At 38.2% G+C, this 16,599-nt stretch overlaps 1 protein-coding gene across 2 annotated transcripts; it reads left to right on the forward strand.

The window, feature by feature from the left end:
- Positions 1 to 984: 984 nt before the first annotated feature.
- On the forward strand, positions 985 to 6,674 carry LOC108892721 (tumor necrosis factor receptor superfamily member 14). Of its 2 annotated transcripts, XM_018690429.2 has the most exons (10): positions 985 to 1,700; positions 2,749 to 2,845; positions 3,685 to 3,778; positions 4,109 to 4,234; positions 4,421 to 4,576; positions 5,828 to 5,915; positions 6,019 to 6,197; positions 6,309 to 6,340; positions 6,461 to 6,515; positions 6,649 to 6,674. In XM_018690429.2, the coding sequence occupies exons 2-9, from the start codon at positions 2,804 to 2,806 to the stop codon at positions 6,503 to 6,505; spliced, it is 762 nt and encodes a 253-aa protein (XP_018545945.1). In that variant the 5' UTR covers positions 985 to 1,700; positions 2,749 to 2,803; the 3' UTR covers positions 6,506 to 6,515; positions 6,649 to 6,674. The 2 variants fall into 2 exon arrangements, with proteins under 2 accessions (XP_018545945.1, XP_018545946.1); XM_018690430.2 differs by lacking the exons at positions 985 to 1,700; positions 2,749 to 2,845 and adding an exon at positions 3,103 to 3,506.
- Positions 6,675 to 16,599: the final 9,925 nt, after the last annotated feature.

Genomic DNA, 16,599 nt, shown 5'->3' on the forward strand with positions numbered 1-16,599 from the left:
GATCTGTAAAGGCCCTCACAGATCACTGACTGGCCATAACACACACACACACACACACACACACACACACACACACACACACATATGTTCCTTTAGCCCATCACTGAAATTCAACCAGACTAGAGATGTGCTGTTATTCTCAACTTCAATGTTTTGAAGTTGTTCATAGAAAAGTAGACAGGAACAGTTATCCTGTGCTGTGGCCCTCTAACCTTTAAATCATCTACTGCAAAAATGAATAAAAATACATATTTGTGAAATAATGTAAAAATGGTTTAGTATGTCACGCTCATGTTAGGTCAAAAATTTGATTGATTGAGTATGTTCAGACAGTGCATACAGTTTGTCTCATACTTTGGCAAGGATGCCAAAATGTGGGCCAACTGTTTAAAATATATGTGAATGGCTGAGGAATGTGTCAGTTGTAGGGTCAATGACAGCCCATTGTAGATCTGGTCCCAGGCACAAAGTGACACACAGCAGACCTGCAGCTCTATCACACTACTTCTACAGTTGTTAATGGCTCACTTTGGTGTTGTATAGCTCTGTAAACATGATGATAACCAGCTGCTGCTCCATGTTACTGAATAAAGCTGTAATGATTGTACATAGAAGGTGTGGATCTATCTGGTGATAGACTGTGACCGTGGTCACTTTTAGTTACACTAAATGCTTATTTTCCTCCAGGGCAAAGCAGGGAGCCCAAATGTTCACTGTGCAGTAATGACTGATGTTAACACGAACCAACTTTGTTTGTGGAAATGAATCACTGAACTGTAAAGCTTAGTGAATGAAGTGGCCTGGTTCAGACCTTTGTTTTGGTATTAAAATAATGAATAAATATAATGAATGATAAGTGGAGAGTAAAGTCAAGTTAGTCTGTCAGTTTTATTCAAATCACCCAAAACCACACATTTTCCTGAGAGGGTTTTACAGTCTGTAAAGCATAAGGGGAAAATTCCCCCAAAACACATCACACAGCTCTCACTCACTGTTGTCCCAGTGTCATGGTCCCTGACATCCTGGATAAGCTCTCAGGGCTGCTGCGTTCACTCACCTCCTCTACCAGCTGAGTGATGGTCTGTGTGGGAACAGATGATACCTGCTCATCAGCATCAGAGTTGACCAGATAGGATTTTGACCAGCTTTTTTTTCCTATCCCCACACTGGCCTGTGGAGCAGGATATTTTTGCAGAAATCTCCACTGCTGGCTCCTGACAAGCTCACAATATAAGAAAGTCCTTAGACCTTTGAATTTCTTTATGATCTGTTTAGTTAAACATTTATCAAGTCATATCTTTATTTTTGTCAAAATGCCTTTAGTCACTTACAGCCATGACTATTTTAGTTCCTACTTCAAGCATCCACTTCTCTGTGAAAACAATATGAAGTTGTTATTTATTTGTGTGAATCTCTTCACAGTAATATCATTACTTTCTCTCAGTTCTAGCTTATAATTGAACCAGTGACTGCGCAGGAGCTTCTCAGTTTCTTTCTTTTGGCTCATGTGTCACAGATTTCCCCTTTACCGCTCTTTGCATTTTCACCATTGCTCACACACCTGATCTGAATGTATCGTGCTGTTTGCTTGGTTTTGTGATTGTAAATCCAGCATGACACATTTTAAAAACCACACCTTTTCAGCACTCAGTTGAGCGCTGAGATAAGGAACCTGCGCAGTTTGCCTCGCACCAGAGACGGTAAGTTAAATGAATCTCTATCTTACTTATTTGTGTTATTTCTCACACCACAGGATACAGTACTGGTAGGACCAGTATGTCGTTATGTTACGGATTAAACTGCTTGTCACCACTAAATGTTACAGTTCATGAAACTGCGCAGTAAAACGTTTTTAGTGGTTTTCACGGTCTGTACAGGCCTACTGAGATCCGCTCACCATGTTTCTGTCCATAAATACAGTAGATTAATAGAACAGAGAACAGTCTGGAGAGTGTAACAGCTCAGTAGCAGCAGAGTGGAGCAGCTTCTACTGCAGCAATAAAAATATAATAGTAATAATATAATAACAATAAAGTGTTTACATGGAAATGAAAAGTCAATCCTAACGATCAGAGAACAGAGGCCTCGCCCTGATCCGCTGCTGTAGGAGTCAGGACTATAATGTATCTTTAGTTCTAGCTGTGATATCTGCTTGGTTTACACTGGTTTTTTATTATTGATGTTTTCAAAGTGAGAGACTGTTACACTGTAGAAACTGCTCCAGTCTGTTCAGTTGTATAAATCTTTTAGTTTCGCTTTCAGTTTGACTGAGTTTAATTCCTTTCATCTTACTGCAGCTATCATGGAAAACTTCTGTTCACATGGTAACAGGTCTGAGCTGTGCTGTGTGGACATAGGCTACAGTATGTTAGCTCAGTCTATCACTGATACACCGTCCAATAACAGAAACAAGACACTTGTTGCTGTTCAGCTGATCTCTGAAAACTCAGTGACATGAGAGACTGGATGAGCTTTGAAATGAAACAGCTGAAGTTTAATAATGTGAACTTTGAACAGTGAGCTGAAAAATCAAAGATCCTGTTATCATTCACCAAAGGAAAGAAAAACACAGGCTCAGACTGGTTCAGACCAGTTCTACATCTGTGTGTTGACTGTTTAAAACATGATCAGAAACAGCTCCATTATCAGCAGAAATGTGAGAGTTAACCAGGCTCCTCTCAGTCTCTCACTCACAGTAAGCAGGTTACCTACTGCTCAGTGCAGTGAATGACTTCTCTTTGTTTCCAGATGTTCTCCTCCTGGTTTGGATAAAGACTTGAAAACAACCAACCTGCCTTTCAAAATGACTTCCAGAGGAAAACCTTTGACAGCTGCATCTCTGTTGGTAAAGCTGTTTACTGCAGAACATTACAGGAGGCTTGTGTTTGACAGGCAGTAATGTCTGTCACTGCTCCTCCTCTTTAACATCTCTGAGTTTGTAAACCTTTTTCTTCTCTGACTCTGTCTCTCTCTGTCACTCATACACAGTCATTTCAGTGTCCAGAAAGAAACTAATATAAACTGAGACAGTGAAGGTGTTTCTCTGTTCATCAGAGGCTTCATCAGCTCTACTGAGTGAACATCTGTGGGAGGGTGAAATAAGTGGTGGTAGGAGAATATGACAAAAACAGTGCTGTGGCACATGAACTGTTTATGCACATGTGAACGCGCAGCAGGTTTAAAATTGTTTGTAAATATATTTAAAATTACTGAAGACATGATTATCTATAATTACAACTTAAGCAACTATGTTATACAGTAGAATAGGACTGGTCTCATACCAAGTACCTTTTTAACTTTGAATTAGTAGATGAATATAGAAAGACAAGAAGTATCTGTAACTCATAAAGTAGAAAGGAAGAACAGTTGTTCTCTGGTCATTTCAGTGTTCAGTCTTCTTCTTCCTCTCCAGATCTTTATCTTCCTTCTTTGGTCCTGGCTGGCAGCAGCGTCCTCCTCCACTCACCTTCCCTCCTCCTCTGGTCATTTTCCACCTCATGGTGGCTGTCAGTCATTTCTTTAATCTTTACATTCTCTGCCTGATTCATTCAGACCAGTTGTTGACAGTGTCAACATTTCAACCAGACAATAACCCTCTTCTTCTTCTTCTTCTCCTTCTTCTTCTTCTTCTTTCTTCTTCTTCTTCTTCTTTCTTCTTCTTCTTCTTCTTCTTCTTCTTCACAGATACTTTTGATGAAAGTCTTCAGTGGAAACAGTCTGACATGTCATCCAGCAGAGTATCAGACAGGGAATGAATGCTGTCCCATGTGTCCACCTGGTAAGATCCAGCTGAATGTTAAAGGGACATTTCACTGTGGTAGTTACAGATGGCGTCTGTGTTGTGCTTCCAGGTGTCAAACATACTTCATGAGCTGTTTCTGTTCACAAGTGAAATGTATCAGTGAAGCACCTGAATCTGACTGGACTTTAATTCCAACAGTAAAAGAACAGACTGGATTGTTTTAAACTTTGTCTTCATGTGGTGAGAGTGAGAAGAATGAAACTGTAGTAGACAGCAGTGTATGTCACCTCGACCCTCAACATTATACATTGTCATTCAATAGAAACATAATGCATGAAATTAAACTGTTGATTTTCTTTTCAACAGGAAGTTGTGTTAAAACCAATTGTACAGAGTTCAGAAGTACGTCCTGTCTGCCCTGCTTAGAGGGAACCTACATGAATCAACCTACTGAACGTACACAGTGTTTTCCCTGCACAAACTGTGACGCAGGTAGATTTCAGTTAATATTTTCCAATTATTCATAGAAACTTAAATCCACATTTATGCATTGATGCAGATGTTTTCCCATGTATTCATAGACTGGAGAAACTATTCACTATCAGATTTCCTAAAGATGTCAGAAAAAGAGAATAGAAGTTCTGCATCTCTATATGTAACCTCTATATATGTTGACAGGTTCTGGTCTGAAGATAAAGACTTCATGTACATCAACATCAGATACAGTTTGTGAACCACTGGAAGGATTCTACTGTATGGACGTCAAAGACAAATGCTGTATGGCAGCACAGAGACACAAACACTGTGAACCAGGACAATACATCAGTAAAAAAGGTTGGTCTTCTTGTCCTGACTTTAACATTAGACTGTAGGTTTAGATTTTAAAGTTTTAAGAGTATAAAAAACTGTAAAAGTTTCAGTGTAGAGTAAAAGTAAAACCACTGAAGCTGATTAGGTACTATGGGCAGTGCATGTAAAGTAACAAAAATGTCATAATAGATTATGATACAAGTTAAAAAAAACAACAAAAAAAAACCCTGTAATGTCCAAGATACCATGTTAGATATACTCCAACTTGGCTTTTACATCGGCTTTATTCAGTGTAAACTGAATAAATGATATGAAAATTTAATGGGTTTGTGTTTTCAAGAAGTGAAAAGAAATGGATCATTGCTTCCTGTTCATTTGTCTGACCTGTGCTCACTTTCTCAATGCCCCTTGCTAACAGTTCAGCACATACACACCTGCTCTTTTTGCCCTGTCAAGGTAATAAAGTTAATTACTGATATGACAGAGAATGTGACTCCTGAAGTTGAGGTGATTTGATCTGTTGGAGTTGTTGGAACTACAGAGACTCAGTCCAACAGGTTTTATTTTGGCCTGTCATTATGTTTGTTATTTTAACTTGCAAAAGTGACAGCACCAGCTCAAAATCATTCATTAACTTATCTTTGCTAATCATAATTAGCATTGGAGTGAAATGAATCTGTATGGTACCAGCCCAGGTGTCAGGACAGAATCACTCATGCTGCCAAATCATCTGTCAAACTCACACATGCAGTGAAAAGCTGCAGAGCTGCAACATGATCAGTTTTACTTTAGCTGATGATGATCCATTAAAATGTGTCTGGATCAGCATAAACATATTAGAATAAATATCCTGTGCTGAAATATTTGCATAAATTACTGGCAGCTAATACCATTTAGATAACTTCAGTGTTAAACAGTAGAAGGTTTGTTTATGAAGCTGATGTGATTTCTCCTTTACACTGAATATAAATCTCCTCTTTATCTGCACCTGTGAGAAAAGAGCTGCAGGAGAACATTTCATCAAACTCTAATTATTAAAGAATCAGCAATCAATTTGAAAACTGAAACCAGAGAAATGTTTCTGAATGTTTAGATTGTCTAGTTTTCAATAATAATAATAATAATAATAATAATCAGATAGTTTTTAAAAACCTATTGAATGGAAATCAGACAGGTCTGATGACATGTAATGATGTCATATAACACTCTGATCATTTCATAATATATGTTCATTAGTAACTACTGTCAACATGTATATAATGTGTGTTTGTACAGGAACAGCCTCCACAGACACTGAGTGCTCTGACTGCACTGATGGAACATTTTCAAATGGGACATTTACATCTTGTCAGCCACACACACAGTAAGTGAAACTTCACATCAGACACACACACCTGGTTTCTTACTGGCAGTCAATTTGTAGTATCTATACATTTTCCTGTAAAAATGTCCCTCTGTCATTCCAGATGTGAATCAGTAAACCTTCAGCTGATCAGACCAGGAACTGCTACAACTGATGCTCAATGTGGACACAGTTCAAACACGACAGTGACTGTGATCAGCATTGTAGTGCCTATAGTGTTATTAATTTGCATATCTTTACCTATAGTTTACATTGTCAGAAAGAAGAGAAAAAGTCTAACAGGTAAGATCTGTGTGTAGTAACAGAAAATGTGATCATGGTTTAATGTTTGATAAAACTTTCTGTCAAGTCATGACGCTGAATAAGATGTTTTTCATTGTCTTTTTTTAATAGACAACAAAGGAAATACAAGAACTTCCACACAGGTATATTTGTTACTCTCTTTTTACTCTCTGTATGTGTGTATGTATACACTGTGGTAGGTGATAATACTTGGTTTATCAAAGTAATTAAATGTTATTCATTAATGTTTCACTAAAAATAAGGAAAAAGAATACAGAGATGGAAGAGAAGAACACTCCATAATATGAACAGCAGCAGGTAAGACAGCAGTGAATTCTTTATTGAAATATTTATTGACTGAGGACGGTCTGACTGAACTGACATCACTCTGTGAAGCCTTAACAAATATGCAAGAGGTTTCTGCTTTAATTAAATGTATCTCTCTCCTCAGGATCAGAGACAACCTGGAGATAACAGAGTGAACACTGTTCACTGCAGAGTAAATGTGGTCCAGAGTCCAGTTATAATGCAGTTGGGTGCTGGCACATTGTCTTTGCAGGGTACAGATAAAAGTACTGCTTGGTAAATGGAACACACTCTTTAGAGACCTACAGGTCTACAGATATAAAACAATTAACAGTCACCAGTCAGCCTAACTTGGACAAGTTATCCAAGTTATAAACTCACTCAGACACAAGGAGAACATGCAGACTCAGAAAAGCACAGAAAAGCCCAGGGTTTGAACCCAGAAGTTTCTTGCTGTGAAGCAGCAGTGCTGACACCCTGATTCAAATACTTAGGACAAAATATGTTCCACTGTTTGTCAGGCTGCACATGCTGTGAAGCTCAAGAATCTGAATATATTCTGTGGATAATTATTTTGAAGTAACAGCGGAGTACAGTGGAGAGGCTTCGCTGCTTGCTCTTGCCTTTGCTTGCATATTTTTACTGATATTCTTGTTTTTTTGCTGCGAGAAAATACAAGCAGTGGCTGAAACTCTAATTTTTGTGGACATAGGTGGCTGTTGCAATATTTCAATATTTTGTATGACCTCCTCAGTACAGTGTGAGCATGGCCTACCAACAGCATAAGCCTGCATTGCAGTGACTGGATGCATAGTACTTAGCCAAGGCTAATTAACAGCAAGATGCCCGTCTTCTCCATTTTTTCAGAAGACTGAGCTGGAAACCAAAATTCACTGGTTAGAAAAGAAAACAGAGGTAAATAGACTGTATGGGAGCACCACCACTTTACCATGTACTCAAAACTGGATGGGAGGATGAGTAACAGGCCTGAGCTTTGTGATGCGACTGGCTGGTTGGCATTATCATACTCTTTACTCCTTTTGTAGGACACAGCCATGGATGACAGTGAATAGGAAAACATTTGCAACCAGAGAACAGATTTGCTCTCCTAATGCAGGACCCGTCTGATGACCTGCATAACCTTTCATCCTCACAGGAGAGGTTAAGGACTGAGAGTAAATCAGAAAATAAAAAGCTCTGGTTGTGGGTGACTTTGCTTTAAAAAATGTGAGAAGCAATGGCAGTAAAAACACCAAAGTACTCTGTTTTCTCTGACATGATGGAAAGAATTTGGTATATTGTGGCTGCACATCCAACTGAAAAACTTCACGCTGCACATGGACAAATGATGTTGTAGCAGCAGTCTGAAATTCTGAGAAGAGACTTTGATCTGCTGAAACCAGTCAGCTCTCTGAATGCTGAGGTGGTCATCAGCAGCCTTCTACCACCAGTCAGAGGAGGAGCTGAGAGATTCATCAGATTGTTGGCACTGAACACATGGTTGTTAACTGTATATACCATCCATTCAGTGAACCTAATTGACAATTTCAACTTTTCTGGGACCAAAGACATTTGAAGGCAGATGGACTTTGCCTTAACAAATCAGGAGTAAAGCTCTTCATCTCTATCCTGTTTTTCTTCCTGAGTCACCCATCTGTACCCACTGCCAAGGGCAGGAGGAATCAAAACGGGAAGAAGACACAAGTTGCAGAAACCCTGAAGGTGAATCACCCCAGCCACTGTTTGAAGTAAGTGTTAATCATGAGAAACATCAGAGCAAAGAGAAAGAAGATTCTATAACCCCCAACCCAACAGCTGTCCGTGAGGATCGCCCTCCTCTCCAGGTAGTTTCCCCCTCCTCCCCCCTCCTAGAGTTCACTGACAGAGCTGCAAAAGAGCAGATCTTAATTGAGCATTCATTCCTTGTTAACCAAAGTCTATCCCACAAAACTGGACAGACAATGCTTTCAACACTAAACTATATTAAACACTAGGTCTTTGGCAGGAAAAAACTTTTTTTTTAAATTCAATCAATGATTTTATTATCAAGTACAACCTTGAGTGTATGCTTTTAAAGACAGCAGTCCAGCTGTTCTTATCAAGTCAATGTCTCCCAACTTCAGTTTTATGAGTGAAGCTAGAGTGCATAAAAAAGGAGATGGAGTTACCATCTTGTTTAATGATTCCCTCCAATGCAAGAAGACATCTGATGAAGTTTTGTTTCTTTTGAACATGTGGCTCTTCAGTTGAATTCCTTCTCTCAAGCTATGTTCCTAAATATCTAAGGCCACCTAAATACTTGTTGATGGTGATTTTAATATCCTTGTTGACAAGCCCCAGGACAGAGACACTAAAGAACTGTGCAGTGGTTGGATAACTATGGACTAACTCAGCAAATATGTAAATATTTGCAGAAAAAGCAGAATATTCTAGAAGGTATAAAGAGTAGAAAAAGCTGAATAGAAGAATAAATGTTCTGTAAAAGCTGAACATTTTGATAGTATGCATTCTGACAGTATGCAGGAGTAGTTAGTGACTGAAAAGTGGCAGAAGGATAAAAATAAAGATTTCTGAACAATAGTGTGAATGCTGAGTCAGCAACTAATCGCAAATGTTATTGATGCTATTGAACCCACCAAGGTGGAGGTGGTCCCTGAGAAGAAAAGATCTCCATGGAGAAATGCCACACTGGTCAGAATAGAAAAAAGGGAGTTGTGGAAATCTGAAACAGGTGGCAAAAACCCTCCTGTGTCATTAGGCTCTGAACTTCTGTTCAGCAGGGCCTGCATTGAATTTGCCTCCATCTTCACTGATAAGATTAAGAAAATTAGTCAGTCAGTGCCCCCAGGATATGTGTTGACCTTACCCTCTTAAAATCAATTACTGCCACTGCCTTTCATTAATCATGGTAATCACTCATTTCTTATACGGCACTGTAACTTTTGTATTTTTATTTTCCATTCCACTTTTATATTTCTTATTTTTATTTTCCATTTAACTCTTTATTTATTAATTAAATGCTTTTTTATATTGTCTTACATTGCTTTTAGGTTTCGTCTCAATGTCTTTTATGTTATGTAAAGCAATTTGAATGATTTTGTTGTTGAAATGTGCTGTACAAATAAACTTGTCTTGCCTAAATGTGGCTTAGAGTGAAGGGTCCTGGGAGAAATGACACAACTCTAAATTGTTTTCTATTTGAAATACAGATGTATCATTTTAAACAATGTATTTATGATGATGGTCTTGTGTCATAATGGACTGGGGACCAGATTCAAATGGCTCATAACTATGAATACAAAGTAGATGGATGTGTTGAATGTTATAATTAGTGACCAACCTGAAATAGCACGTGTTTGTGGTGATGACAGCACATCACAGAGCTTCATCAGGTTCATGAAAAGACAAAGACTTCTATCAGTCTGATGAAGCTCTGAGCAAAACAGCTGTTCTCAGTGCTATTAAAGAACATTTGTTTTTATGTGTTGTTGCTACCACAGACACTGAACCACTGAATGTGCTTTATTTTTCATGTTGCAGTTTCTTGTTCCTCCAGCTCTGCTCATGCTGTAAATGAAACTTTTTCTCTTTTTAACTAAGTAATATACTGTATGTTTCTTTACTGTGTGTTCTTTCATTTCCATGTAGACTTTTACGTGAACTAATGTACTTTTGTAAAATTATTTTATATATTTTTTTGAAAAAGTGAGAGAAAAATCTTGAGTCAAGGACCATGTCAGTTGGTTCTAAGTAAATACGGGTTATTTTCTAACCTTGGTACTGACCTTAAGTCTGTCATTTATAGTCTCTTTGGAGGACAGAGAAAACAGGTTCTTTTGTGCTGAAAGCTAATAAAAGCCCACATACTGTGCCCTTTATTCAGACACCATCACTTTTTTTTACATTTTGAAATGTTTCAGCTTAAAAAAAATCTCTCATCAATTTACACTCAATACCACATAATGACAAAGTATAAACATAATTTTAGAAATTTTTTTGCAAACAAAAAACTGAAATACCACATTGAAATAAGTCATGAGGTTGGTGGAACTGTCTGCAGAGCTTAGAGAAAGGATTGTGTTGAGGTACAGATCTGGGGAAGGCTACAAAAAAGATTGTTCTGTATTGAAGATTCACAAGAGCATAGTGAGGAGCAAACAGAGCAACTGGGGAGAAGGGCCTTGTTTACAGAGGTGACCAAGAACCTGATGGTCTCTCTGGCTGAGCTCCAGAAATTCTACAACAACATAAGAAAGTGTTTGTTTGTTTTTGTTTTTTTAAGTGAAGGGGTCTGAATACTTTCTGAAGGCAGTGTATGTCATGGATTAAAGAGCTGCTGGTTTGTGCTGCTTCAGACAGTGGCCTACTGGATGCACTACTATGCTGTGCAGATCACAGTGACTGTACCCGTGGTTGGAATCATCAGGTCTCCACTGTTTTCCAACAAAATGATGCTGGTACAGCCTCACAAACCAAACTGTTACAGCATGCATCACATGAAAGCTTCTTCATAACCTGCCTGACAACAAAACCTGCAATACAAACCAGAGCATTCTCTGTTAGGCTCACAGAGCTATCTGGCAGGTAGCTGTGGTCCGACTGCACACTGGTGACAGTCTTAGATGGAGATGATATAATGTCAGAGTCCTCAGCTGGAACCACAGCTGACAGAGACGTAGAGATTTTTCACCAAAGTTTAAAGGGAAGCTTTGTCTCTTAATAGGATTAAAAGGAAGTTGTTCCTCTCCACTGTGGCCTAGTGCTGCTCATGGTGGGATTTGTTAGGTCTCTCTCTGTAAATATTTTAAAGAGTTTGGTCTAGACCTGCTCTGTATGAAAAGTGCCTTGAGATGACTTTTGTTCTTATTCAGCACTATATAAATAAAATTGAGTTGAATTGAATTCCACTTCTGCCACAAAGCAGCTCTGATATCATCAGGGTCAATACGTAAATATTGATAACAAAACTAGTCACAGAGATATGCAAATACTGTACAAAAACCATCAACTCAGTCTAATGATATTAAACAGTTTTAAAATAAATGATGTGATCTGACCTGGAACATATGGAAAATGAAAATTGAATCCTGCTAAGAGCCAAAAACAGTGCATTCATATATTCAACCAGAGATATTGTAATGTAATAATGATGTGTTTATTACAGATCTTAATATGTTAATCAAACTTACCTCTGATATGAAGTGCACTGAACTGGATAAAGGCACAAGAAGATCAGCAGACTGGAACAACAGGACATGTTTTTGAACACAAGTCAAAGGAAATGAAATAAACATAGAACTCAACACTCCAGATTTATAAAAAGTAAATCTCTCTGGAGCAATGGCTTTAGGTCAATGGGAGTAAACAATATCTGGGACTAGCTGTAGAATGGTTATATTAGAATGGTTATATTATTCTAGTTATAATTTGTCACATTTTTAAACATCATGCAAAAAGAAAACTCGCCTTTTAAAATGGTGGTGAAGGTAAACACCTCTAATAAGCCACTCTATGTATGATACTTCCAAGTGTGAATCTTGTCAGATCTTCATTTTGTCGCTGTTGTCTGATAGTGATGTGTTTAATCCAGGTTTGGCATCCACAGCCTGCACCCACCTGTTTCCAGGTGTTTCCAGCACCTGTTATATTTACTTCTGGTAAGCATCTGTACTTTTGAAGAGTGTGGTGATGTGGGAGTAATATCTTCATGTGTGAACACACCTGAGAATGTCTTGACCTGGTTCTCAGGTTATTGTCCAGAGTTCACATGTGAAATCTGTACTTGTAGGCTTCATAGTTAATGTTAGTGAAGACATGGTGCTGCTTAAAGAGTTCAACTGGAAGATCTGAAAAGTTTGGGAAAACAAGCTGAACATTAACGATGAATCCAGCACAGAACATGACATGTTAAAACTGTAGGATAAACATTAGATTACACTTTACATTACATTATGTGTAGTTTTACTGCAGAACTGAAATGTTACAGCAAATTAAACTTTGAGCAGATAGAATGTCAAAGAAGTTACTTTAGAAAGCATTTCAAGAAATGATGTAGTTGGAAGCTCAGGTTGATTTCTAAAGTGTTTTTAAAAAATAATTAAAATAATAAAGTTTCATTTCAGAACAGTGATGGGACGAGACATTATACATGTCAAACGTCCATTAAAAGAAGAAGGCTGCGCAGGTCAACCAATCAGAGTAGAGGTCAAGCTTCCGCTGCAGTTCCTGTCAGCATATTTCATTCTTCTCACAGGGATTTCACTGTCTTCTAAAGACTTCTTTGCCTATGACTGGAATAAATCCATCTGTAAATCCTCTACTTTCTCCTGAGCCTTAGTAAATGGTTGGTTGATCCTGAAACAAGATAAGCTTTATAATAGATTTATTTTCCTCATTTTCATATGTGACTGTAATACCAATAAGCCCAGCGTTTTGCAAAGGTGTTTCAAACGACTGTTTGACTCACTGAGGCTCTTCCAGGTCCTCTGACAGCTGTATATGAACATCTGGACATTCTGCAGCTGCTTTTTGTGACATCCTGTTTGACCTGAATATACTGAGCACCCGGAGACTGAGTAAATCATTCAAGTAAAAAGGTATAGTTTGTATAACCAGTTATGTAAAAACTAGAAACACTGCCTCACAGTTTATGCCTCCACCAACCAGTCTAAGCACTCTGAATTAGCACATAAATTCTTCAGTTATGGACAAAAAAAAAGTGTTTTGTTTGGTCATGGTGAGCACATGTGTGAAAGTGCTGCTGGATCCCTGATTAAATGATTTGAAGTCAAGGTATAAATTTTCCTCTTACTTTACCTCTGCAGTCTGTGGGCTCAAACAACAGAAGCATTACACAAACCATTCTGATTATTATTATTTTACTGTGCTGTATATGAATTTAATTCACCAAATGATGCTGTGAAGAGTAACCAACCAATATTATGAAATATTAATTTCTAATCATTAGAAATATTTAACAGTGTGTGGATAAAATTAGTATGTAACTATAATGTAGTAAAGTATGTAATCATTTAGAGTGATAAACTCTCCCTTTGTTTCTTAGAAGCTTAGCAAACAATTTGACTGATCTATTTTATCTGTCACTTTAGTGTAAACTCTTTTGTCCCTGTCGGGATCCTGTAGGAATGATGATGGCCTCATAAAATAATAAAAATAATCATAAAATAATCTCCCAAACAGCTGTGAATATTGACCACAAATAATATATTGAATTCTGTCATTAATTAATGTGTATTCATCACAATCAAAGATATTTTTGTTGTGTTTTTAGATTATTTTTTAGTGATGCATGCAATGATAAAACAGAATAACAAAGCAATGGCATCACTGGTTTTTGAAATCCAAAACAAATCCAAATCAGAAATAGTGTCTAACTATTGTGTCCCTTGTTGCATGTCCTGTTTGCTCGTTCTGGCAGAATGCAGGAGGTTGGTCAGGGTCTCCAAGGGGCTCAGGTGCATCATTGTCAGCACACAGAGGGACATTGCGCTTGGTAGCGATGTTGTGCAGGACAATACAGGCAAGGGTTATGTTGCAGGCTTTCTGTGGTTCCTACATTGTGATTTCCTATCCTATTTGAGCACTGGTTATCCAGATTTGGTGATCCTGAAAAGTTTCTATCTGGATCAGAGTGATCCAATCCAATGTTGCTTTGAAAAACCGGCTCAAAAGTAAAATGGATTACGTGATCATGGATAGCAAAAAAAAGGATTACCAAATCTGGATCAATTTTATCCGGATTAAACCTTTTGAAAAACCGGGTCCTGATGTTAACCTGCCCTGGAGCAGATTAGCCATTTAGTGTAAGTTACCATGGAGATTTATCCCGCTAAGAAGTGAACCACCATCGTCAGACTGAAAGCTCCGAGCTAAACCTGAAGTCACCTCTCTAACCTCAAATCCTGCATCGTAGCACAGGCCTTGGTACTCAGCCTGCTGGGTCTGACCTCCAGTCTGGGTTGGACCTCAACTCTGCTGCCCGCCCACCTCTGCAGGAACTATGAGTCCTGGCCAAAATCCTCCACTCCACTGCCTGTCCCTCTCTCCAGTGACCTCAGCCTCAGCATGAAGTCATTCAACTTTACAGGAAACAGCCTTTTTACACCGTTCAGCTGTCTGTATCTGAGTCCTACCTTTGGGTCCGACAAAAAGCTTTGTTTAATATTTTGGTATTCATTTCAACTCCCCTGCAGTTCTAAAAGGCTTAAGCTCTCTCTCCTTCTCAACCCAACCGGTCGAGGCAGATGGCCGCCGAGTCTGGTTCTGCTCGAGGTTTCTGCCTCTTAAAGGAAGTTGTTCCTCTCCACTGTTGCCTAGAGCTGCTCATGGTCAGAACTGTTGGGTCTCTCTCTGTTAATAAAGACCTGCTGTACATGTTAAGAGCCTTGAGATAACTGATTCACTGCTTTAAAACTAAAAATGACTTGTGCTAATGTTGACTGTTAATTTTGAAGTTATTAATAACAGACTGTCTCTTTCAGTGAATGCTGTGAAGTTGACACATTATTGTTCAGTAATTATTGTTCATGTTTGGCAGCTGTCTGTCTCCTGTTATTAATGGAGGGTTTTATTTAGATTTGTCTTTAACACAAGTAAACAAGTAAACTCATCTTGAAGTAAAGGCATTAACAAAAGGATCATTAATACCTGCTTTCTTTGTCTCTTTGCTTTTGACTTGAATTAAATATACACTATATACTTGACTTTAAACCAAACGTTCCTTCTTTGTAAACTGTCTGTTTTAATGAAAGTCAAAATAACAGAAACATTATCTCCAGTGGTTTTCAGTTCAATGGACTTTGTCTCAGTTTCACCAGGAAGAAGAGAAAATATGAAAATGCAGTGCAGAGATGATCAAGTCCAAAGGTCTTCGAGCTTCTTTATGATCTGTTTAGTTAAACATTAATCATCGAGTCATGTCTTTAGTTTGGTCACTAAGCTTTTTAGTCACTAACAGCCACAGCTTCTGGTTCTACATCAACGATCTACTGCTGCATCCACTTCTCAACACTGAAAACAATACGAAGCTGCCGACGTTGATTTATTTATTTTTATTATATATTATTATATTTTTTTAGTTTTTTTTTTTTTTAGTTTCATTTTGTATGAAGCTGATTCCAGTCCTATCATTACACTCCGTCAGTTCCGCTTCATTTGTGGACCAATGACTGCACAGAGGCTTTTTTTTAGTTTAATTAATATTGGATCATGTGTCACACAGACGTTTGTACTTTGATTATTACACAGAAACTCAGTCTGAATGTGCTGTGCTGTCTGAGGGTTAGTGTTAGTACATTTTTACTGATCCACTGAGTAGTCATATTTCCGATGACACGTGAACTACTCTTACGCTGTGAAACGGAACTGAGTTGGCTGAGACTATGATCTGTACAGCGACGGTAAGTTGTCTGAATCTCCGTGTTATCTATGGCTGTTATTTGTTAACCCGCAGGAAACAGCATCAGTAGAACCAATATACTGTGATGTTAGCGATGAAATTTCATGTTTCAGCTCAGGAAACTGCGCAGTAAGAATATGTGTTTTTTTTTTGTTTTTTTTATCGGTTGGCTAACTGCTCTACAGGCCTTCGACGGATCCTGTCACCATGTTTCTGTCCATAAATACAGTAGATTAATAGAAGAAGAGACAGTCTGAGAGTGTAACAGCTCAGTAGCAGCAGAGTGGAGCAGCTTCTACTGCAGCAATTTAATAAAGTGTTTACATGGAAATGAAAAGTCAATCCTAACGATCAGAGAACAGAGGCCTCGCCCTGATCCGCTGCTGTAGGAGTCAGGACTATAATGTATCTTTAGTTCTAGCTGTGATATCTTTGGTTTACACTGGTTTTTATTAATGTTTTCAAAGGAAGAGACTGTTACACTGTAGAAACTGCTCCAGTCTGTTCAGTTGTATAAATCTTTTAGTTTAACTTTGAGTTTAATTCCTTTCATCTTACTGCAGCTATCATGGAAAACTTCTGTTCACATGGTAACAGGTCTGAGCTGTGCTGTGTGGACATAGGCTACAGTATGTTAGCTCAGTCTATCACTGATACACCGTCCAATAACAGAAACAA

This window comes from Lates calcarifer, unplaced genomic scaffold (assembly GCF_001640805.2).
Source record: "Lates calcarifer isolate ASB-BC8 unplaced genomic scaffold, TLL_Latcal_v3 _unitig_2374_quiver_2629, whole genome shotgun sequence".
In the NCBI taxonomy this organism is placed as follows: domain Eukaryota; kingdom Metazoa; phylum Chordata; class Actinopteri; family Centropomidae; genus Lates; species Lates calcarifer.

Coding starts and splice junctions, on each gene's coding strand:
- LOC108892721 (XM_018690429.2), top strand. CDS start 2,804: ATGACTTCCAGAGGAAAACCTTTGACAGCTGCATCTCTGTTG. Junction 3,779..4,108: donor CTGTCCCATGTGTCCACCTG/GTAAGATCCAGC, acceptor TCTTTTCAACAG/GAAGTTGTGTTAAAACCAAT. Junction 6,198..6,308: donor GAAGAGAAAAAGTCTAACAG/GTAAGATCTGTG, acceptor TTTTTTTAATAG/ACAACAAAGGAAATACAAGA.